The sequence below is a fragment of the Pipistrellus hanaki genome (genome assembly GCF_964339955.1).
Source record: "Pipistrellus hanaki genome assembly, chromosome: 2".
Classification (NCBI taxonomy): domain Eukaryota; kingdom Metazoa; phylum Chordata; class Mammalia; order Chiroptera; family Vespertilionidae; genus Pipistrellus; species Pipistrellus hanaki.
In genome coordinates this window covers 54,534,992-54,551,335 of record NC_140504.1, presented here as the reverse complement: position 1 = coordinate 54,551,335, position 16,344 = coordinate 54,534,992, and the positions used below count along the sequence as shown (strand labels likewise).

At 37.9% G+C, this 16,344-nt stretch overlaps 1 protein-coding gene across 6 annotated transcripts in view; it reads left to right on the top strand.

Annotated features, from left to right (window-relative positions):
- Positions 1-16,344, top strand: part of STXBP5L (syntaxin binding protein 5L) — a 157,491-nt gene that overhangs the window by 9,491 nt on the left and 131,656 nt on the right. For 5 of the 6 annotated variants that reach the window (XM_084871511.1, XM_084871510.1, XM_084871509.1 and 2 more), the window contains exon 3: positions 14,565-14,662. In XM_084871511.1, coding sequence (XP_084727637.1) covers positions 14,565-14,662 — 98 coding nt within the window. Of the gene's footprint in view, positions 1-14,564; positions 14,663-16,344 lie in introns of those variants that run through there. The other variant, XM_084871512.1, reaches the window with a different exon arrangement.

Below are 16,344 nucleotides of genomic sequence, written 5' to 3'. Positions count from 1 at the left end.
TCTTCCAGTGGTTATGATACCGCTTTGTCATATAATAACTTTTGTTATGCACTAGCACTTGTGTCTGGGTTAACAATGTTCTTCCATCTTTCTGCCTATTCTTATGCCAACATCATAGTGATTTATCAGGCTAAAAAGACTGGTCAAAATAATGTGTAGGGTGGATTTTGGAATATTTAAAAGGAAATGCAGTGCCTGTGCCCATTAACCAACTACTGCAAATCTGTAGTCAAAGTTGGGTTTATTACATCAAGAGACATTGCACACCATAAGGGTGTTAGGAAGGGGATTGTTACAATATTTGGGCCTGTATTAGGTGATTTTAAGGAAGTTCAAAGAAGCATAGTTGAGTGTTGTCAGAAAGTAGGGGATAGTTCTCTCATTTTGTAACCTAAGAATATTTATCTAGGAGGCAAGAGGAACAGCATGGGCTAAAGCTATAATTTCTAAAGAAGTAACAGTTATGTTAGTTGGATTAGGGGAACACATTTAATCATTAGTGTTGTTTACACAGTGTTCTTATATTTATCAGTATCCAGACATGATCCTGTAGTGGTTTTGTTTTTGTCTTGCTTCAACATGGTCAGAGGGGCCTTGCTTGATGGTTTTCTGTGAAATTGTTCATGGTCCATAGAGAACTCTATAGCCTAGCATCAGTGGTCAGCAGACTGCAGCTCTTTGGCTCCTTGAGTGTGACTCTTCCACAAAATACCACGTGTGATTGAAACTTTGTGGCCCATGTACAGAAGTTGGTTTTCGGCTCTCAAAAGGAATTTCAATCATTGTACTGTTGATATTTGGCTCTGTTGACTAATGAGTTTGCCCACCACTGGCCTAGCTATTAGTTCCATACAAGCTCTAGCTAATACCTGCTGCTAGAGGCTTTTTTCTCTTTTAGCTACTTCAAAAGTAGCTGAAGTTGCTAGAATATGTTGCTAAGCAGGCCTGCTTTCATACCTCCATAAGAGAAATTTTTCTTGATCAACAGCCAACAATTCATGTTCATTGATTTGAATTTGTTATGTAATTTCTATTCAAAATGATTTGAAATTCTTATATAATTATATGTAATATGTAATATACAATATCTATTGTTTAGTAAAATTTTATACTTGAAATAGTATACTTGAAGACAAATATAGTAAGTATAACAATTTTTGTGCTAGTTTTATTTGTATTGTATCTCCATTTAGTTATAATTCACATTTTTTCCTCCTCCATTTTGAGAAAATATACAGATTTTATTTCTTCCACATAATATTTCCTAGCAGGCAGCCATTTTTAACTCTAGCAGGTTAACAGAATAGGTAACACATTTCATGCAAGGTTTTATCCTAGAATATTATTTGTTTTGATATTTTGAATCAGAACTCTTTCAATATATTTTTGTCTACTAATTTAGAAAAAATATATTTTTCATATTTATTTTTGTAACTTTCAAAAAACTTATTGAAATCAGGTGGGATAGAGAGATACCTATGCTTATGAAGAGATATTTAAGAGATTGTGCCAATTTATATTTTTGGAATAAACTACTTAATCATATTATACTTTAAAAAATATATTACTGCAAGATGCACTACTACAGTTACTTTTCAAATATTTTCTTTGGGGCTTGCCTCCTATATTTCTAAATAGAATCAATATGTAATTTTCTCATGTGTGTGTTATATATGTGTGTGCACGTCTATGTATAATAGTCTATGTTATGTTTTTTAATGTAACTTTAATCTCCATTTTTTTCTATCTGATATAAAGTACTAAGTTATTTAAAGATTTGAAAAATACTCTTGCCGAAACTGGTTTGGCTCAGTGGATAGAGCATAGGTCTGCGGACTGAAAGGTCCCAGGTTCGATTCTGGTCAATGGCTTGTACTTTGGTTACAGGCACATCCCCAGTAGGGGGTGTGCAGGAGGCAGTTGGTCGATGTTTCTCTCTCATTAATGTTTCTAACTCTCTATCCCTCTCTCTTCCTCTCTGGAAAAAAAAAATCAATAAAAATATTTTTTAAAAAAGAAAAATACTTGACTGGGAATAATATTTTTGAGGCAATATTTTTTAAGCAAAAATTTTATGGTTATTGATCAATTTGGATTACTGCCTTTTTAAAATGAAATTTAATAATTTATATTTTCACAGGAAATTACATATTTCATCCACTATTTTACATTTATTAGTACAGAATTATACATTCTTTTTATAATAAAAACTCTTTTGTAACTAAGGCTATATATCTTTATTTAACATCATATGTTTATATATTTTCTATCTTTTCCCTTTATTAACTGTTCCAGAGGTTTGTCTATTTTATTGGTGTTCTAAAATAACTAGTTCATGGAGCTGATACTTAATCATTTTATTTTATTTTTTGCCTTTAATAGGTTTTTCTTTAATATACATTCTTTGGAATTTGAGATTTTTCTTTTCGTTAGTCTATATATGATGAGTCATTATAAGTATTCCAATAAGTATTCCAACTGGTAAGGAGCATTAGAAGCTATATTTTTATTTGGCATAAGCAAAGGTCATAATATATTTATAACTCTTACCAGTTTTATATACAGTGCCTCCTTTCTTGTTTTCAGCTTGTCAGATGAGTTAATAACATAGATATATCATTCCATACAATTATGTTTCTGTTCATTTTTCTTTTTATTAATTTATCTTTTATATTTTAATACAGTGATATTTGTGCAAAAGCACTGAAATATTTTCTGTTTTATTTAATGCTTTTTGCATTAAATTATGATAATAGTATGATCCCAACTTTTATTTTGTTTGCATTGATTTAAGCTGATAGTTTGCCATTTTTTACTGGATTTCTAGAGTGTTCTGGATGTCATGTTAACCTGTAAAAATATAATATATTTTAATTATTTAATTACATTTTTATTTTGAGATTATTGTAGATTCACATGCAATTGTAAGAAATAATACAAATAGATTTCATTTATCCTTTACCCATTTTCTTCCAAATGTAACATTTTGCAAAACTAAAATATAATAATGTAATCAGGACAACCAGGTTGGTGGGGGTGGGGACAGTTGGAGGTGACCAGGCCAGAATGGGGAGCAGTAAGAGGCAACCAGGTCAGTGGGGGCAGTTAGGAGTGACCAGGCCAGCAGGGAGGGGGCTGTTGGGGGAAAACAGGAAGGTATGCAGAGGCAGTTAGGGGCAACCAGGCAGGCACGATTAGGAGTCAGTGGTCAAGGGTTGTGAGTCAGACATCCTTCAAGGGGTCCTGGATTGGAGAGGGTGCAGGCTGGGCAGAGGGGGAGCACGCCCCCCTCCCCCCCCCGCCCCCCAGTGCAGGAATTTTTTGCACCAAGCCTCTAATGTTTATATAAATAGTATCAGATAGTATATAACATTTTGGCATTGGCCTTTTTTTTTGCCTATAATAGTTCTTTGGAGGTACATCCAGAGTTTTTTATATATCAACTAGAGGCCCGATGCACAAAGATTCATGCAAGAATGGGCCTTTCTTCCCCTGGCTGCTGGCATCGCCTTTGCTCTGGTTGGAGCCACCTTTCCGCCTTCCCATGCTGCCCAGAGGCCTGGAATGCCTGCATCCCACCTCTGGCAGCTTGGCGCCTGTGTATTCAAATTAACTTGCTATCTTTGTTGGGTGAATTTGCATACTCACTCCTGATTGGTTGGTGGGTGTTGTGAAGGTACGGTCAATTTGCATCTGTCTCTTTTATTACTGTAGATAGCTTGTTTCTTTTTTAAAATTTTTTTTAAAATTTATTTTATTGATTTTTTTACAGAGAGGAAGGGAGAGGGATAGAGAGTTAGAAACATAGATGAGAGAGAAATATTGATCAGCTGCCTCCTGCACAGCCCCTACTGGGGATGTGCCTGCAACCAAGGTACATGCCCTGGACCAAAATCGAACCTGGGACCTTTCAGTCCACAGGTTAATGCTCTATCCACTGAGCCAAACCAGTTTGGGCACTTGTTCCTTTTTATTATTGGATTTTATTCCATGGCATAGTTACACCGCAGTTTCTTTTACCACTAACCCACTGAAGGACATCTCAAAACATTTGTGTACAAATTTATCTGTGAAAGTAAGTTTTCATTAGCCTGGGATAAATGCCCAGGAGTGCAGTTGCTGGATCATATGATAATAGCACATTAAGTTGTTTTATAATTTGATATCTGTATACTTTATTGCATGCACCACCACTAAAAGTTGTTTCCTTCTGTTATCATATATTTTATTTTCTTTAATCAATTTAACCAATTCTTCCTTCTCCTCTTTTCCCCCTGGTAACCACCATTCTGTTGACAATATCTATGAGTTTGTTTTTGCTTTGTTTTGTTAGTTCATTTGTTACTTTTTCTTTTATATTTAAAACTAGAGGCCCGATGCACAAAATTCGTGCAAGGGGCTCTGCCCTCTCAGCCACAGTGGCTTGCCTCAGCCCTCACAGCTATGGCGCCTTGCATTAGCCCAAGGCAAACCATGGCTACCTTGGCCCTCGCAGCCATGGCTTCATCTGGAAGGTTGTTCATTCTACTAGCAATTAGCATATTACACTTTTATTGTTATAGATATGAGTGAAAGCATATGCTCTTCATTTTTTTATCTGACTTTTTCACTTATCATAATATCTTCAAGATCCAGCCATATTGTATCAAATAACAGTATTTCATCTTTTTATTGCTGAATAATATTCCATTATATATATTTATACTATATTTTTATCCATTCATTCACCAATGGACACTTAGATCGTTTCCATATCTTAGCTATTATAAATAATGATGCAATGAACATAGGAGTATATACTAGTATGTTTTTTTATTTAGTTTTTTTTTTTCATATTCTTCAAATAAATATCTAGAAGAGGAATTACTGGATCTTAAGGTAGTTCTATTTTTTAATTTTTAAAAGGAACCTGCATGCTGTTGTCCATAGTGGCTATACCAGTTTATAATCTTATCAGCAGTATGTGAGAATGCTCTTTTCTCCATATGTTTTCCAACACTTGTTACTTTGTGTCTTTTTGGTAATAGCCATTCTACGAGGTGTGAGGTGATATCTCCCTCATTGTGGTTTTTATTTGCATTTCCCATAGTGATGTTGAACATCTTTTCATATGCCTTTGGCCATCTGTATGTCTTTTTTTGGGGAAAAAAAGTCTATTCAGACTCTCTAACCATTTTTAAATTAGATTTTCTGTTACCTTATGTTTGAGTTGTATGAGTTCTTTCTATAGTTTGGATATTAACCCCTTATTGGAACTATCATTTGCAAATATCTCCCATTTGATAGGTTGTATTTAAAAAATATTTTTATTGATTTTTAGAGAGAGGAAGGGAGAGGGATAGATAGAAACATGATGAGAGAGAAACATCATGAAACTGCTTCCTCCTCCTCCTCCCTTCCCGCCCCCCTTCCCCCCAGCCCCTGGTCCTCCACTGGGGAAACTTCCCAAAACCTGACCTGGGCTGTGCCCTGATCAGAATCAAACCAATTATCTCTTGATTCAAGGGTCAGTGCTCAGCCACTGAGCCATACCAACTGGGGTGGTAGGTTGCTTTTTTGTTTTGATGATTTCCTTTGCTATGCAGAAGTTCTTTTATTTGATGTAGTCCCATTTGTTTATTTTCTGCTTTAGTTTCCCTTGCTTTTGGAATCAAATTTGCCAAAACACCACTGAGTCCAATGTCTGGAAGCTTAGTGTCTGTATTTTCTTTTATGTATTTACTAGAGGCCTGTTGCACGATATTAGTGCAAGAATAGGCCTTCCTTCCCCTGGCTTCGCTCCCAGCTGCCCAGGAGCCATCAAGTCCCCACTCCCTGGCCACCTGGGAAACAGCACCTCCTCGCTCCTGGGCCGCCCTGAGCTGGCAAGTCATCGCTCTGTCTGGGGCACCACTCCAGTAGCTCCCTATGCTGCTCCCTTTCCCCTCATATCAGGCTTCACTCCACTCTGCACCTGCATATGCACATTAACCTCCATCTTTGTCGGGTTAATTTGAATACTCACTCTGATTGGCTGTGGGCATAGCAGAGTGATGGTTAATTTGCATGTCTCTTTTATTAGGTAAGATTGTTTCAGGTCTTACATTAATCCATTTTGGTTAATTTTGATGCATGGTGTAAGATAGTGATTTACCTTCATTCTTTTGCATATGACTGTTCAGTTACCTCAACACATTTTATGTGCTTAGTACCTTTGTCATAAATTAGTTGCCCATATACATGTGAGTTTATTTCTGGGCTCTCATTTCTGTTCCATTGGTCTGCGTGTATATTTTTTTGCCAATACTATACTGTTTGTACTATAGCTTTGTAGTACAATTTGAAATTGGAGGGGTGTGGCTTTATTTTTTCTTAGGATTGATTTGACTATTTAGGGTCTATTGTGGTTCCCTACAAATTTTAGGATATTTTTCATTCTATTTCTGTGAAAAATGCCATTGGGATGTTGGTAGGGGTTAAATTGAATCTGTATACTGCTTTAGGGAAACATGGATATTTTAACAAAGTTAATTCTTTTTTAAAAAAGAGATTATTTGTTGTTGTCTATTTGTCGTTTTTAAAAATATATATTTTATTGATTTTTTACAGAGAGGAAGAGAGAGGGATAGAGAGCTAGAAACATTGATGAGAGAGAAACATCAACCAGCTGCCTCCTGTACACCCTCCACTGGGAATGTGCCCACAACCAATGTACATGCCCTTGACCAGAATCGAACCTGGGACCTTTCAGTCTGCAGACCGACGCCCTATCCACTGAGCCAAACTGGTTTCAGCACAAAGTTAATTCTTTCATTCCAAGAACACAGAATGTCTTTCCATTTCTTTGTGTCTTTTTAAATTTCTTTGAACAATGTCTTATTGTTTTCAGTGTACAAGTCTTTCACTTTTTTTATTGCTAGGTATTTGATTCTATTTGTTGTGGTTGTAAATTGTATTGTTTTCTTAATTTTTCTGTCTGATACTTTGTTGTTAGTACATAGAAACTCTCAGATTTTTGTGTAGTAATTTTATATCCTGCAATTTTATTGTATTTGTTTATTATTTCTAATGATTTTATGGTGAATTTTTATAGAGTTTTTATATATAAAATCGTATCATCCACAAATAGTGATACTTTTGCTACTTCCTTTTCAATATGGATGCTTTATATTTCTTGGTTAATTGCTCTGAATAGGACTTCCAGTACTATGTTGGATACAACTTGCAAGAGTTGGCATCCTAGTCTTATTCTTGATCTAATAGGAAAAGCTTTCAGTTTTTAATCATTGAGTATGATGTTAGCTGAAGGTTTGCCATATATGACCTTTATTATGTTGAAGTGCTTTTTTTCTCTTTCCATTTTATTGAGAGTTTTATCATAAATGGATGTTATTATTTTGTCAGATGCTTTTTCTGCATCTGTTGAGATGATCATATGATTTTTATATTTTATTTTGTTAATGTGGTTTATCATGTTGATTGATTTGTGGATGTTGAATTATCCTTTCACCTCTGGAATGAATTGCTTGATCATTGTATATGATCCTTTGAATGCATTGTTGTATTTCTTTTGTTTTTATTTTGTTGAGGATTTTTACATCAAATATAGGCCTGTAATTTTCAATTTTTGTCATGTCATTGTCTGCTTTTGGTATTATGGTAATGTTGGCCTCATAAAATGAGTTAGAAAGCATTCCCTCCTCTTTGATTTTTTGGAAGAGTTTGACAAGGGTAGGTATTAAATCTTCTTTGAATGTTTGGTAGCATTCATCAGCGAAGACATCAGTCATGGACTTTGTTTTTGGGAGGCTTTGATTACTACTTCAATATCCTTACTAGTGATCAATCTATTCAGGTTTTCTAATTCTTCATGATTCATGCTAGGAAGGTTGTATGCTTCTGAAAACTTGGTCATTTCTTTTTGGTTTTCCACTTTGGTGGTATATAGACTTTTATGTATTCTTTTATAGCACTTTATGTTTCTGTAGTATATTTTGTAACTTCTCTTTCATTTATGTTTTATTTTAGTTTTTTCTTTTTTTTCCTTAGAGTGTCTAGCTAAAATTTTGTCAATTTTGTTTAGAGAACCAGCTCTTTGTTTCAATAATATTTTTATTGTGTTTATGTTCTCTATTTCATTAATTTTTTATGTGATATTTTATTATTTTCTTTCTTTTATTAACTTTGGGCTTCATTTGTTCATTTTCTATTTCCTTAAAATGTAATGATAGGTTTTTTATTTTGTTTTACATCTTTATTGTTGAGATTATTATATTATAAATATCTGTCTTTTTTCCTCCCATTGCTTCCTTCTGGTTCCTGCCCTGCCCAGTCCTTCACCACCCTATTGTTTGTGTCCATACGTAATGATATATATATATATGGGTAAGTGTCCATCTGACCGGTAGCTATTACATGCACTGACCACCAAGGGGCAGATGCTCAACACAGGATGTGCATTGGCCATTTAAAAATAAATGGCCCCATGGAACTGGTGCCAACAAACCAACACTCAGCTTCCCCCAAGTGGGACACAAGCCCCACCACCACCTGGAGTGACACCCCACCAAATTGCAGCCAATGCTGCCAAGACCCCATGGTGCAAACTATGACCCACAGTCCAGCCCAGAAATGGTCACTGTGGGTGCCAGGTAATGACTTCATGTAGCAATGCCCGCTTCCTCTCCTTAGCAACTAGCCTCCTTGGAGTTTCTTCAGCCCAGGAACCTGTCTTACTCTATAGCCAGGTGAAAGCATTTTACAATTTAAATAAATATTTGTGAATCGTTTTCCCGTGCCTCATCTCATTTGATCCTCACAAAAGTCTTGGAATAGGTAGATAGGAGATCAGTAGAATCATATTTTCTTTTTATTAGCAAGACACAAATAGCAGTATTAAAATACTTCTAATTAATTTCCTTTTAATGTGCACGAATCTGTTTACCGGGACACCACTATGCATATAAGATATTTGTTTATTCTCTTCCTGCCCACCTTCCTTCTCTCTGAGAATCATCATTCTGTTCCATTTCCATGCCTCTGATTCTATTTTATTCACCAGTTTATTCTGCTCATTAGATTTCTTATTCATTAATTTTTATTTCAAAATTCAATTGTTGGTAGGTATGTATTTATTGCCATTTTGTTGTTCATATTTTTTATATTTTTTATTTTCTTCTTCCTTTTCTTAAAGAATACCCTTTAACATTTCATATAAATACTGGCTTGGTGGTAATGAACTCCTTTAGCTTTTTCTTGTCTGTGAAGTTCTTTATCTAACCTTCAATTCTAAATGATAGCTTTGCTGGATAGAGTAAATCTTGGTTGTAGGCCTTTGCTAGCCATCACTTTGAATGTTTCTTGCCACTCCCTTCTGGCCTGCATAGTTTCTATTGAAAAATCAGCTGACAGTCACATGGGTGCTCCCTAGTAGGTAGGTAACTGCTTTTCTCTTGCTGCTTTTAAGATTCTGTCTTTGTCTTTAGCCCTTGTCATTTTAATTATGACATGTCTTGGTGTGGGCCACTTTGGGTTTCTCTTGTTTGGAACTCTCTATGTTTCCTGGACTTATAAGTTTATTTCTTTCACTAGGTGGGGGGAGAGGGGGTTTCTATCATTATTTCTTTAAATAGGTTTTCAATATTTTGCTCTCTTTCTTTCTTCTTCTTCTGGCACCCCCATAATGTGAATGTTGGTATGCTTGAAGTTGTCCCAGAGGTCCTTACACTATCTTCATATTTTTGGAATCTTATTTCTTTTTTGCTCTTCTGTTGGTTGTTTTTTTGCTTCCTCATATTTTAAAACATTGATTTGATTCTCAGAACCCTCTACTGTAATGTTGAATCCCTATATATTATTCTTCATTTCAGTCAGTGTATGCTTAATTTCTGACTAGTCCTTTTCCATGTGTTTGACATTCTCACCAAGATCCTTGAAAGTCTCACTAAGTTTCTTGGAGGTTTCTAGAAGATTCTTGAGTAACCCTATAACCATGGTTTTGAACTCTATATCCAGTTGTTTGCTTTCTTCCACTTCTTTCATTTGTGACATGTTTTTTTGTCTCCACATTTTGGCTGCTTCCCTGTGTTTGTTTCTATGTATTGGGTAGAGATGCCATGTCTCCTTGAGTTGGTAGAGTGCTCTTGTGTAGTAGGTGTCCTATAGGGCCCAGTGGCTCAACCTCCCAAGTCACCTGAGCTGGGAACTCTAAGTGCACCCAATCTGTGGGCTGTGAGCACAGTCTTGTAGTTGAGACTTGATTGCTATTGGTGTCACTGGTAGGAATTGACCTCCAGGCCAATTTGCTATGAGGACCAGCTGGGACTACAGTGGGAGAGCTGCTATGTAGGAGACACCCCTCTGGAGTAGGACTTTAGTGGGGCTTTGGTGCTTACTGAGTCTGACACTTAAATGTGTTGCTTATGGATGTGTAGAGTTGTAATCTGGTATGGTTTCACACTGACTACTGAGTACACTGGCTCTTGGGTCTCCAGGGAAGAGCAAAGTCAGCCACTTTCTGGAGCCACCAGCAGGAGCTACAGAGAGAGCTTCAGATTCTTCCTTTTTCTATAGGGTTTGGAATTGATCAGATGAGGCCCAGCTATAAAGAAAGTCAGGCTGGTACTGATGCTGAGTCTTGGGCCTTTTATTGATAGGTTGGGGGCTCCCTGACCCAGCCACACCTTGTTTGAGGTTTTCAAGGACAGGCCATTCATACGCAAAAGCCACTGCAGGCAGCTTGGGTGGGGTTATAAATTGGATGAGGCAGGGTCTTAGGGAATCACCAGTGCAGAGCAAACAGAAATGGCTGCCAGTCAGCCCTGAGACTGGGGAGGTCCCAGCACAGGAACAATGATCCCTGTACCTCCATCTGGGAGAAAGCCAACCCCAAGTTCCTGCTCCTATGCCAGACAAATGTGTCCCTGAGAGCCTTGCCCTGGTACTGGAGCTCAGAGGAAGCGGGATCTTTAAAGTTCAATTCAGGATGCCGGCCTTTCAAGAGGAACAGCTGTGTCTCCAGCAGTCTCTGAGTCCCTCAGGTCCAATCCGCACTGGTTTTGACAGCTCTGGGAGCCTATGCTGGGGGTCTTTGCATCTATGGGAGGCCTCTGCAGAGATGATCTCCCTCCTGATTCAGGTCCTTTGCCCATTTAAAAAATTTTATTGTTTATATTTTTGATATTGAATTTTATAACTTTTTTTATTATTATTATTCCTCACCTGAGACTATATTTTTATTGATTTTAGAGAAAAAATTGATAGGTTGCTTCCCATATGCACTCCAACCGGGGGATGAACCTGCAACCTAGGTATGTAACATGACCAGGAATTAAACCCGCAAAATTTGGGTGTATGGGACATCACTCCAACCAACTAAGCCACATGGCCAGGGCAAATTTTATAAATTTTGGATGTTAACCCATTTCAGATTTATTGTTAGTGAATATGTTCTCTCATCCAGCAGGTTGTCTTTTCATTTTGTTAATAATTTCCTTTGCTGTGCAAAAACATTTAGTTTGATGTTGTGCCATTTGCTTATTTTTTCTCATTTTCTTTGCCTGAGGAGATATACTAGAAAAAATATTGCTAAGTTTTCTTATAGGATTTATATGGTTTTGAGTCTTTAAGTCTGTAAACGATTTTGAGTTTTTTCTTGTGTATGGTGTGAGAAGGTGATCTAGTTTCATTTCCTTGCATGTATCTGTCCAGTTTTCTCAACACCATTTAGTGAATAGACTATCTTTACTCCATTGTATGTTTTTGACTCTTTTGTCAAGTATCAAATACAGGCATGGGTTGATTTCTGGGCTCTCTTTTCTGTTCCACTGATCTATATGTGTGTTTATGCCAGTATCCTGCTATTTTGATTACTGTTGCCCTGTAGTATAGTTTGATATCAGTGATGGGGGAATGTGGTGGGTGATGGAGATCTGAGTTCCTGAACCTGGCAGGCTGCCTCTGGGTTCCATATGGCTGTTGGAGCTGCTGCGCTGTAGACACGTTCCAGCTGCAGCTATGAGGCTCTTGAGGCTCTGTCACAGTCAGTCAGGAGAGGGAGCTGGATTCTCAGGCACCAAGGCTGTTTCTTCTTCACTCTTACTCTCCGCCAGACAGTAGTGTGGGACTGCACCCTGACGCCTCTGCTGCTACTGATTTACTGGGGTAGTGGGCTCAGCCATGATAGCAGGTACTGTCTTTGTCTTCCCTCCTATTTCTCCTAGGTGTTCCAATACCCCCACTCAAATGTACCAATGTGTGGTTCTCTCAATTATGCTAGTGTGTTGAGCAGAGGATTATGGATGTCTGATTAGTTGTAGATTTAAAGTTTGATACAAAGGGTCTTCTCACTTCACTGTGATGCTATTGTCACTCTAGATTTTGTTGTTGTTTTTTTTTAACACAGATTGAATGTCTTTCTCTTGTTAATACATTCTTAGGTAAGTGTCTAAACAGTTCTTCTCCCTGGAGGCAACCAGTGTTATCAATCTTTCTTTTTTTTAAAATATATTTTATTGATTTTGTACAGAGAGGAAGGGAGAGAGATAGAGAGTTAGAAACATCGATGAGAGAGAGTCATCGATCAGCTGCCTCTTGTACACCCCCTACTGGGGATGTGCCCACAACCAAGGTACATGCCCTTGACTGGAATCGAACCCAGGACCTTTCAGTCCCCAAGCCGACGCTCTATCCATTGAGCCAAACCGGTTTCGGCCAGTGTTATCAATCTTTTGTATATCCTTCCAGAGATAGTTATTGCATATATATGTAAACATGGTTTTATATTTTAGCATTTGAACTATCACAATGGTCATTGTAACAATTTTAGTATATGATCAGGGCCTTAGTTTCATAATTCTGTTCCACTCCATCTAATACAAATGTGACTGCTCTGTTCCTAGTCCTAAAGCTAATGAAGGATTATTTTTCATTATCTTGTTCTACTCCTAAGAATCATTTATATAGAAGCAGAGGCTAATTATTATTGACTGATCTGCTTTATCTTGCTAGAGAAAGACAAGTGAATACCTATACACACACACTTACATACATATGTACTCACCACCTAGATTTGATAGTTATCATTTTGCTATATTTATTTTATCATCCATGTATCCACCCAGTTGCAGTGTCAGCACACTTTACCTCCTAAAACTTCAATATGCATATCATAAACATTATAATAATTTTTATTTTTTTGAGGTATAATTTCATACATAGAAATCACAAATTTAATTGAACCATTGATGAATTTTGAATTTTGATGCAACCTAGATCTCTATAAAAGTATAGAATATGGGCTGGCAGGTTAGCTCAGTTGGTTAGAGTGTGGTGCTAAAATATAGAATATGCCCTGGCTGGTTTGGCCTAATGGGTAGAACATCAGTCTGTGGATGGAAGGGTTCCAGGTTTAGTTTTCGTCAGGGGCACATGGTTGGGTTACAGGCTGTGTCCCCAGTAGGGGGCATACAGGAATGCAGGAGGCAGCTGATCAGTGATTTTCTCTCAACATTGATGTTTCTATCTCTCTCTCCCTCTCCCTTACTCTCTGAAATCAATAAAAATATTTTAAAAATATATAGAATATTACTTCACTCAATAAAGTTCCTTCATATCGTTTCCCAGTTAGTGCCGCTCAGGTCAACCACTGATCTGATTTTTTTAAATCATATTTTAGTTTTACTTGTTCAAAATTTAATATAAATGTGATTATACTATATGCACTCTTTTGCATATTGCTTTTTTTATTTAGCATAATGTTTTTGAGAATCATCCATGTTGTTACATCTGTCAGTAGTTTTTAATTGTTTAGTAGTATTCTATTTTATTAGTATATGACAGTTTTGTTTTTTTATTCTCCTGTTCTTGAACATCTTGGCTGTTTCTAGTTTGTTGTATATAAAGTTGTTAGGGCAACACTTATACTAATTACTAGAGGCCCAGTGCATGAATTCGTGCACCAGTGGAGTCCCTAGGCCTGGCCTGTGCGATTGAGCTAAAACCGGCTCTCCAACATTCCCTGCAGGGTTCTGGATTGTGAGAGGGTGCAGGACAGGCCAAGGGACCCCACTGGTGCACGATCAGGGCTGGGAAGAAATGCAGGAGGTTAACAAGTTCATCTCGCTCAGTCTGGATCAGCCGGACCCCAGCAGCAAGCTAACTTACCAGTTGGAGCGTCTGCACTCTGGTGGTCAGTGCATTGTCATATCAAGCAGTTTAGTGGTCTTAGCATATCATTAGTATATTATGCTTTGATTGGTTGAACAGCCGACCAGTCAACTGGACACTTAGCATATTAGACTTTATTATATAGGATTATGTATTATAGTACATATGTTCTTTATTTTCTTGGGTACACACATATGAGTGGAATTTCTAGGTGATAGGACAGACATATATTTAATTTTATAAGAAATTGCAAGACATTTTTCCAAAATGGTTGTGTCATTTTATACTCCTAACAGCATTTTGTGATATGATTTTTTAAAGAAAAAAATAATATTATTTTAATCATTCTAGTGGTTGGATAGTTCTATTTGTTATTTTTATTTCCCTGATGACTATTTTTACTATTTTCTCTCTTTCAGACAGTCCGGCATGGTTTTCCTTATCAGCCCACAGCATTAGCCTTTGATCCAGTTCAGAAAATCTTGGCTATTGGGACGAGAACAGGTGCTATACGAATGTATCCTTAAGTTTTTGTTCACCACTTGTTATATTAATAACAATTATATTTCCTTAAGTATTCAGGTGAGTGAATACATTTGTAATCACATAAAAAGTATTGTTTCTTTAGAACGAACAATTGTGAAAACCAGCATCGTCAAATTTATTGGCCTATTTTTTTTTATTATTATTATTCTTACTAGAGGCCCAGTGCACAGATTTGTGCACTAGTGGGGTCCCTCGGCCTGGCCTGCACCTCTCACAATCCAGGAGCCCTCAGGGGATATCGGAGGCCTGGTGCACGGATTTGGCTTGATCTTCACAGGCCAGGTTGAGGGACCTCATTGGTGCACGGATTTGGCTTGATCTTCACAGGCCAGGTTGAGGGACCTCATTGGTGCACGAATCCATGCACCAGGCCTCTAGTATGCATGTAAAATATTTGCCATCTGTATAAGAAATAATACAGAGAAATTCCATGTAGTCTTTACCCAACTTCTAATAGTAACATCTTATTAAACTATAGTCTAATATTACAACAAAGTTATTGATATTGATACACTCAAGGTACAGGTCATTTCTATCCCATCACAGTGATTCCTCATTTTACCTTTTTGCTGTTGTTATTTTTAATACTCATCTGAGGATATTATTTCCATTGATTTTTAGAGAGAATGGAAGGAAAGAAGGGAGACAGAGAGAAGAGAGAAACATAGATGTAAGAAATATACATGGATTGGTTGCCTGCCGCATGCACTCTGACTTGGGCCAGGGGTTAGCCTGTAGCCAAGGTACATGCCCTTGACTGGAATCAAACCCATGTGACCCTTCAGTCTGAGGGCCCATGCTCTAAATAGTGAGAAAAATCAGCCAGGGCTTCATGTTGCCCTTTTAAAAATATTTGTTTTTATTGATTTCAGAGAGGAGGGGTGAGAGAGGATAGAAACATCAATGTTGAGAGAGAATCATTGATTGGCTGCCTCCTGCATGCCCCCCACTGGCAGCCCAGGCATGTGCCCTACCCAGGAATTGAACCATGACCTCCTGGTTCATAGGTTGACACTCAACCACTGGAGGGCATGCCAGTCAGCTTATGTTGCCCTTTTATAGTCATAATCTCGCTCTCCAATTTTCCCACCCCCACACATGACTCCTGACAGTCACTAATTTATTTATTTGTCTGTTAATTCTATCAAATTCTGAGAGTAGATTAAATTTGGTTCTTCAATTCTATTTCTGTATATATTTATTTTTCTTTCCAGCTCTATTAGTTTTGCTTTCTGTTTTTCAGGGCTCTGTAGTTTGGTGTGCACATACATATCACTAGAGGCTCAGTGCACGAATTCATGCATGGGTGGGGTCTAGCTGGCCCAGCCCAAACTGGGAGGATCGGGGTTGAGCCTTTTGGGAAGAGAAGACAGCGGGAGGTTGACCAGCCAGCCCGCCTCAATCAGGGCCCAATGAGGACTGGCCTGGCAAGGGGGAGAGGCCCTGGGCAATTGGCTGGCTGGCCCTGCCCCCGATTGGTGGGGGGGAGTGATCAGGGGTGGGGCTAATTGGGGAGAGGGGCCATGGGCAGTTGGCTGGCCTGCCCTGCTCCTGATTGGAGTGGGGGAGCCGATTGGAGGCAGAGTTGGCTTAGAGGAGGGTCCACATGGTAGTGAGGGCCCAAGGGGGCAGGGGCAGGTGGGGAGAGGGGTT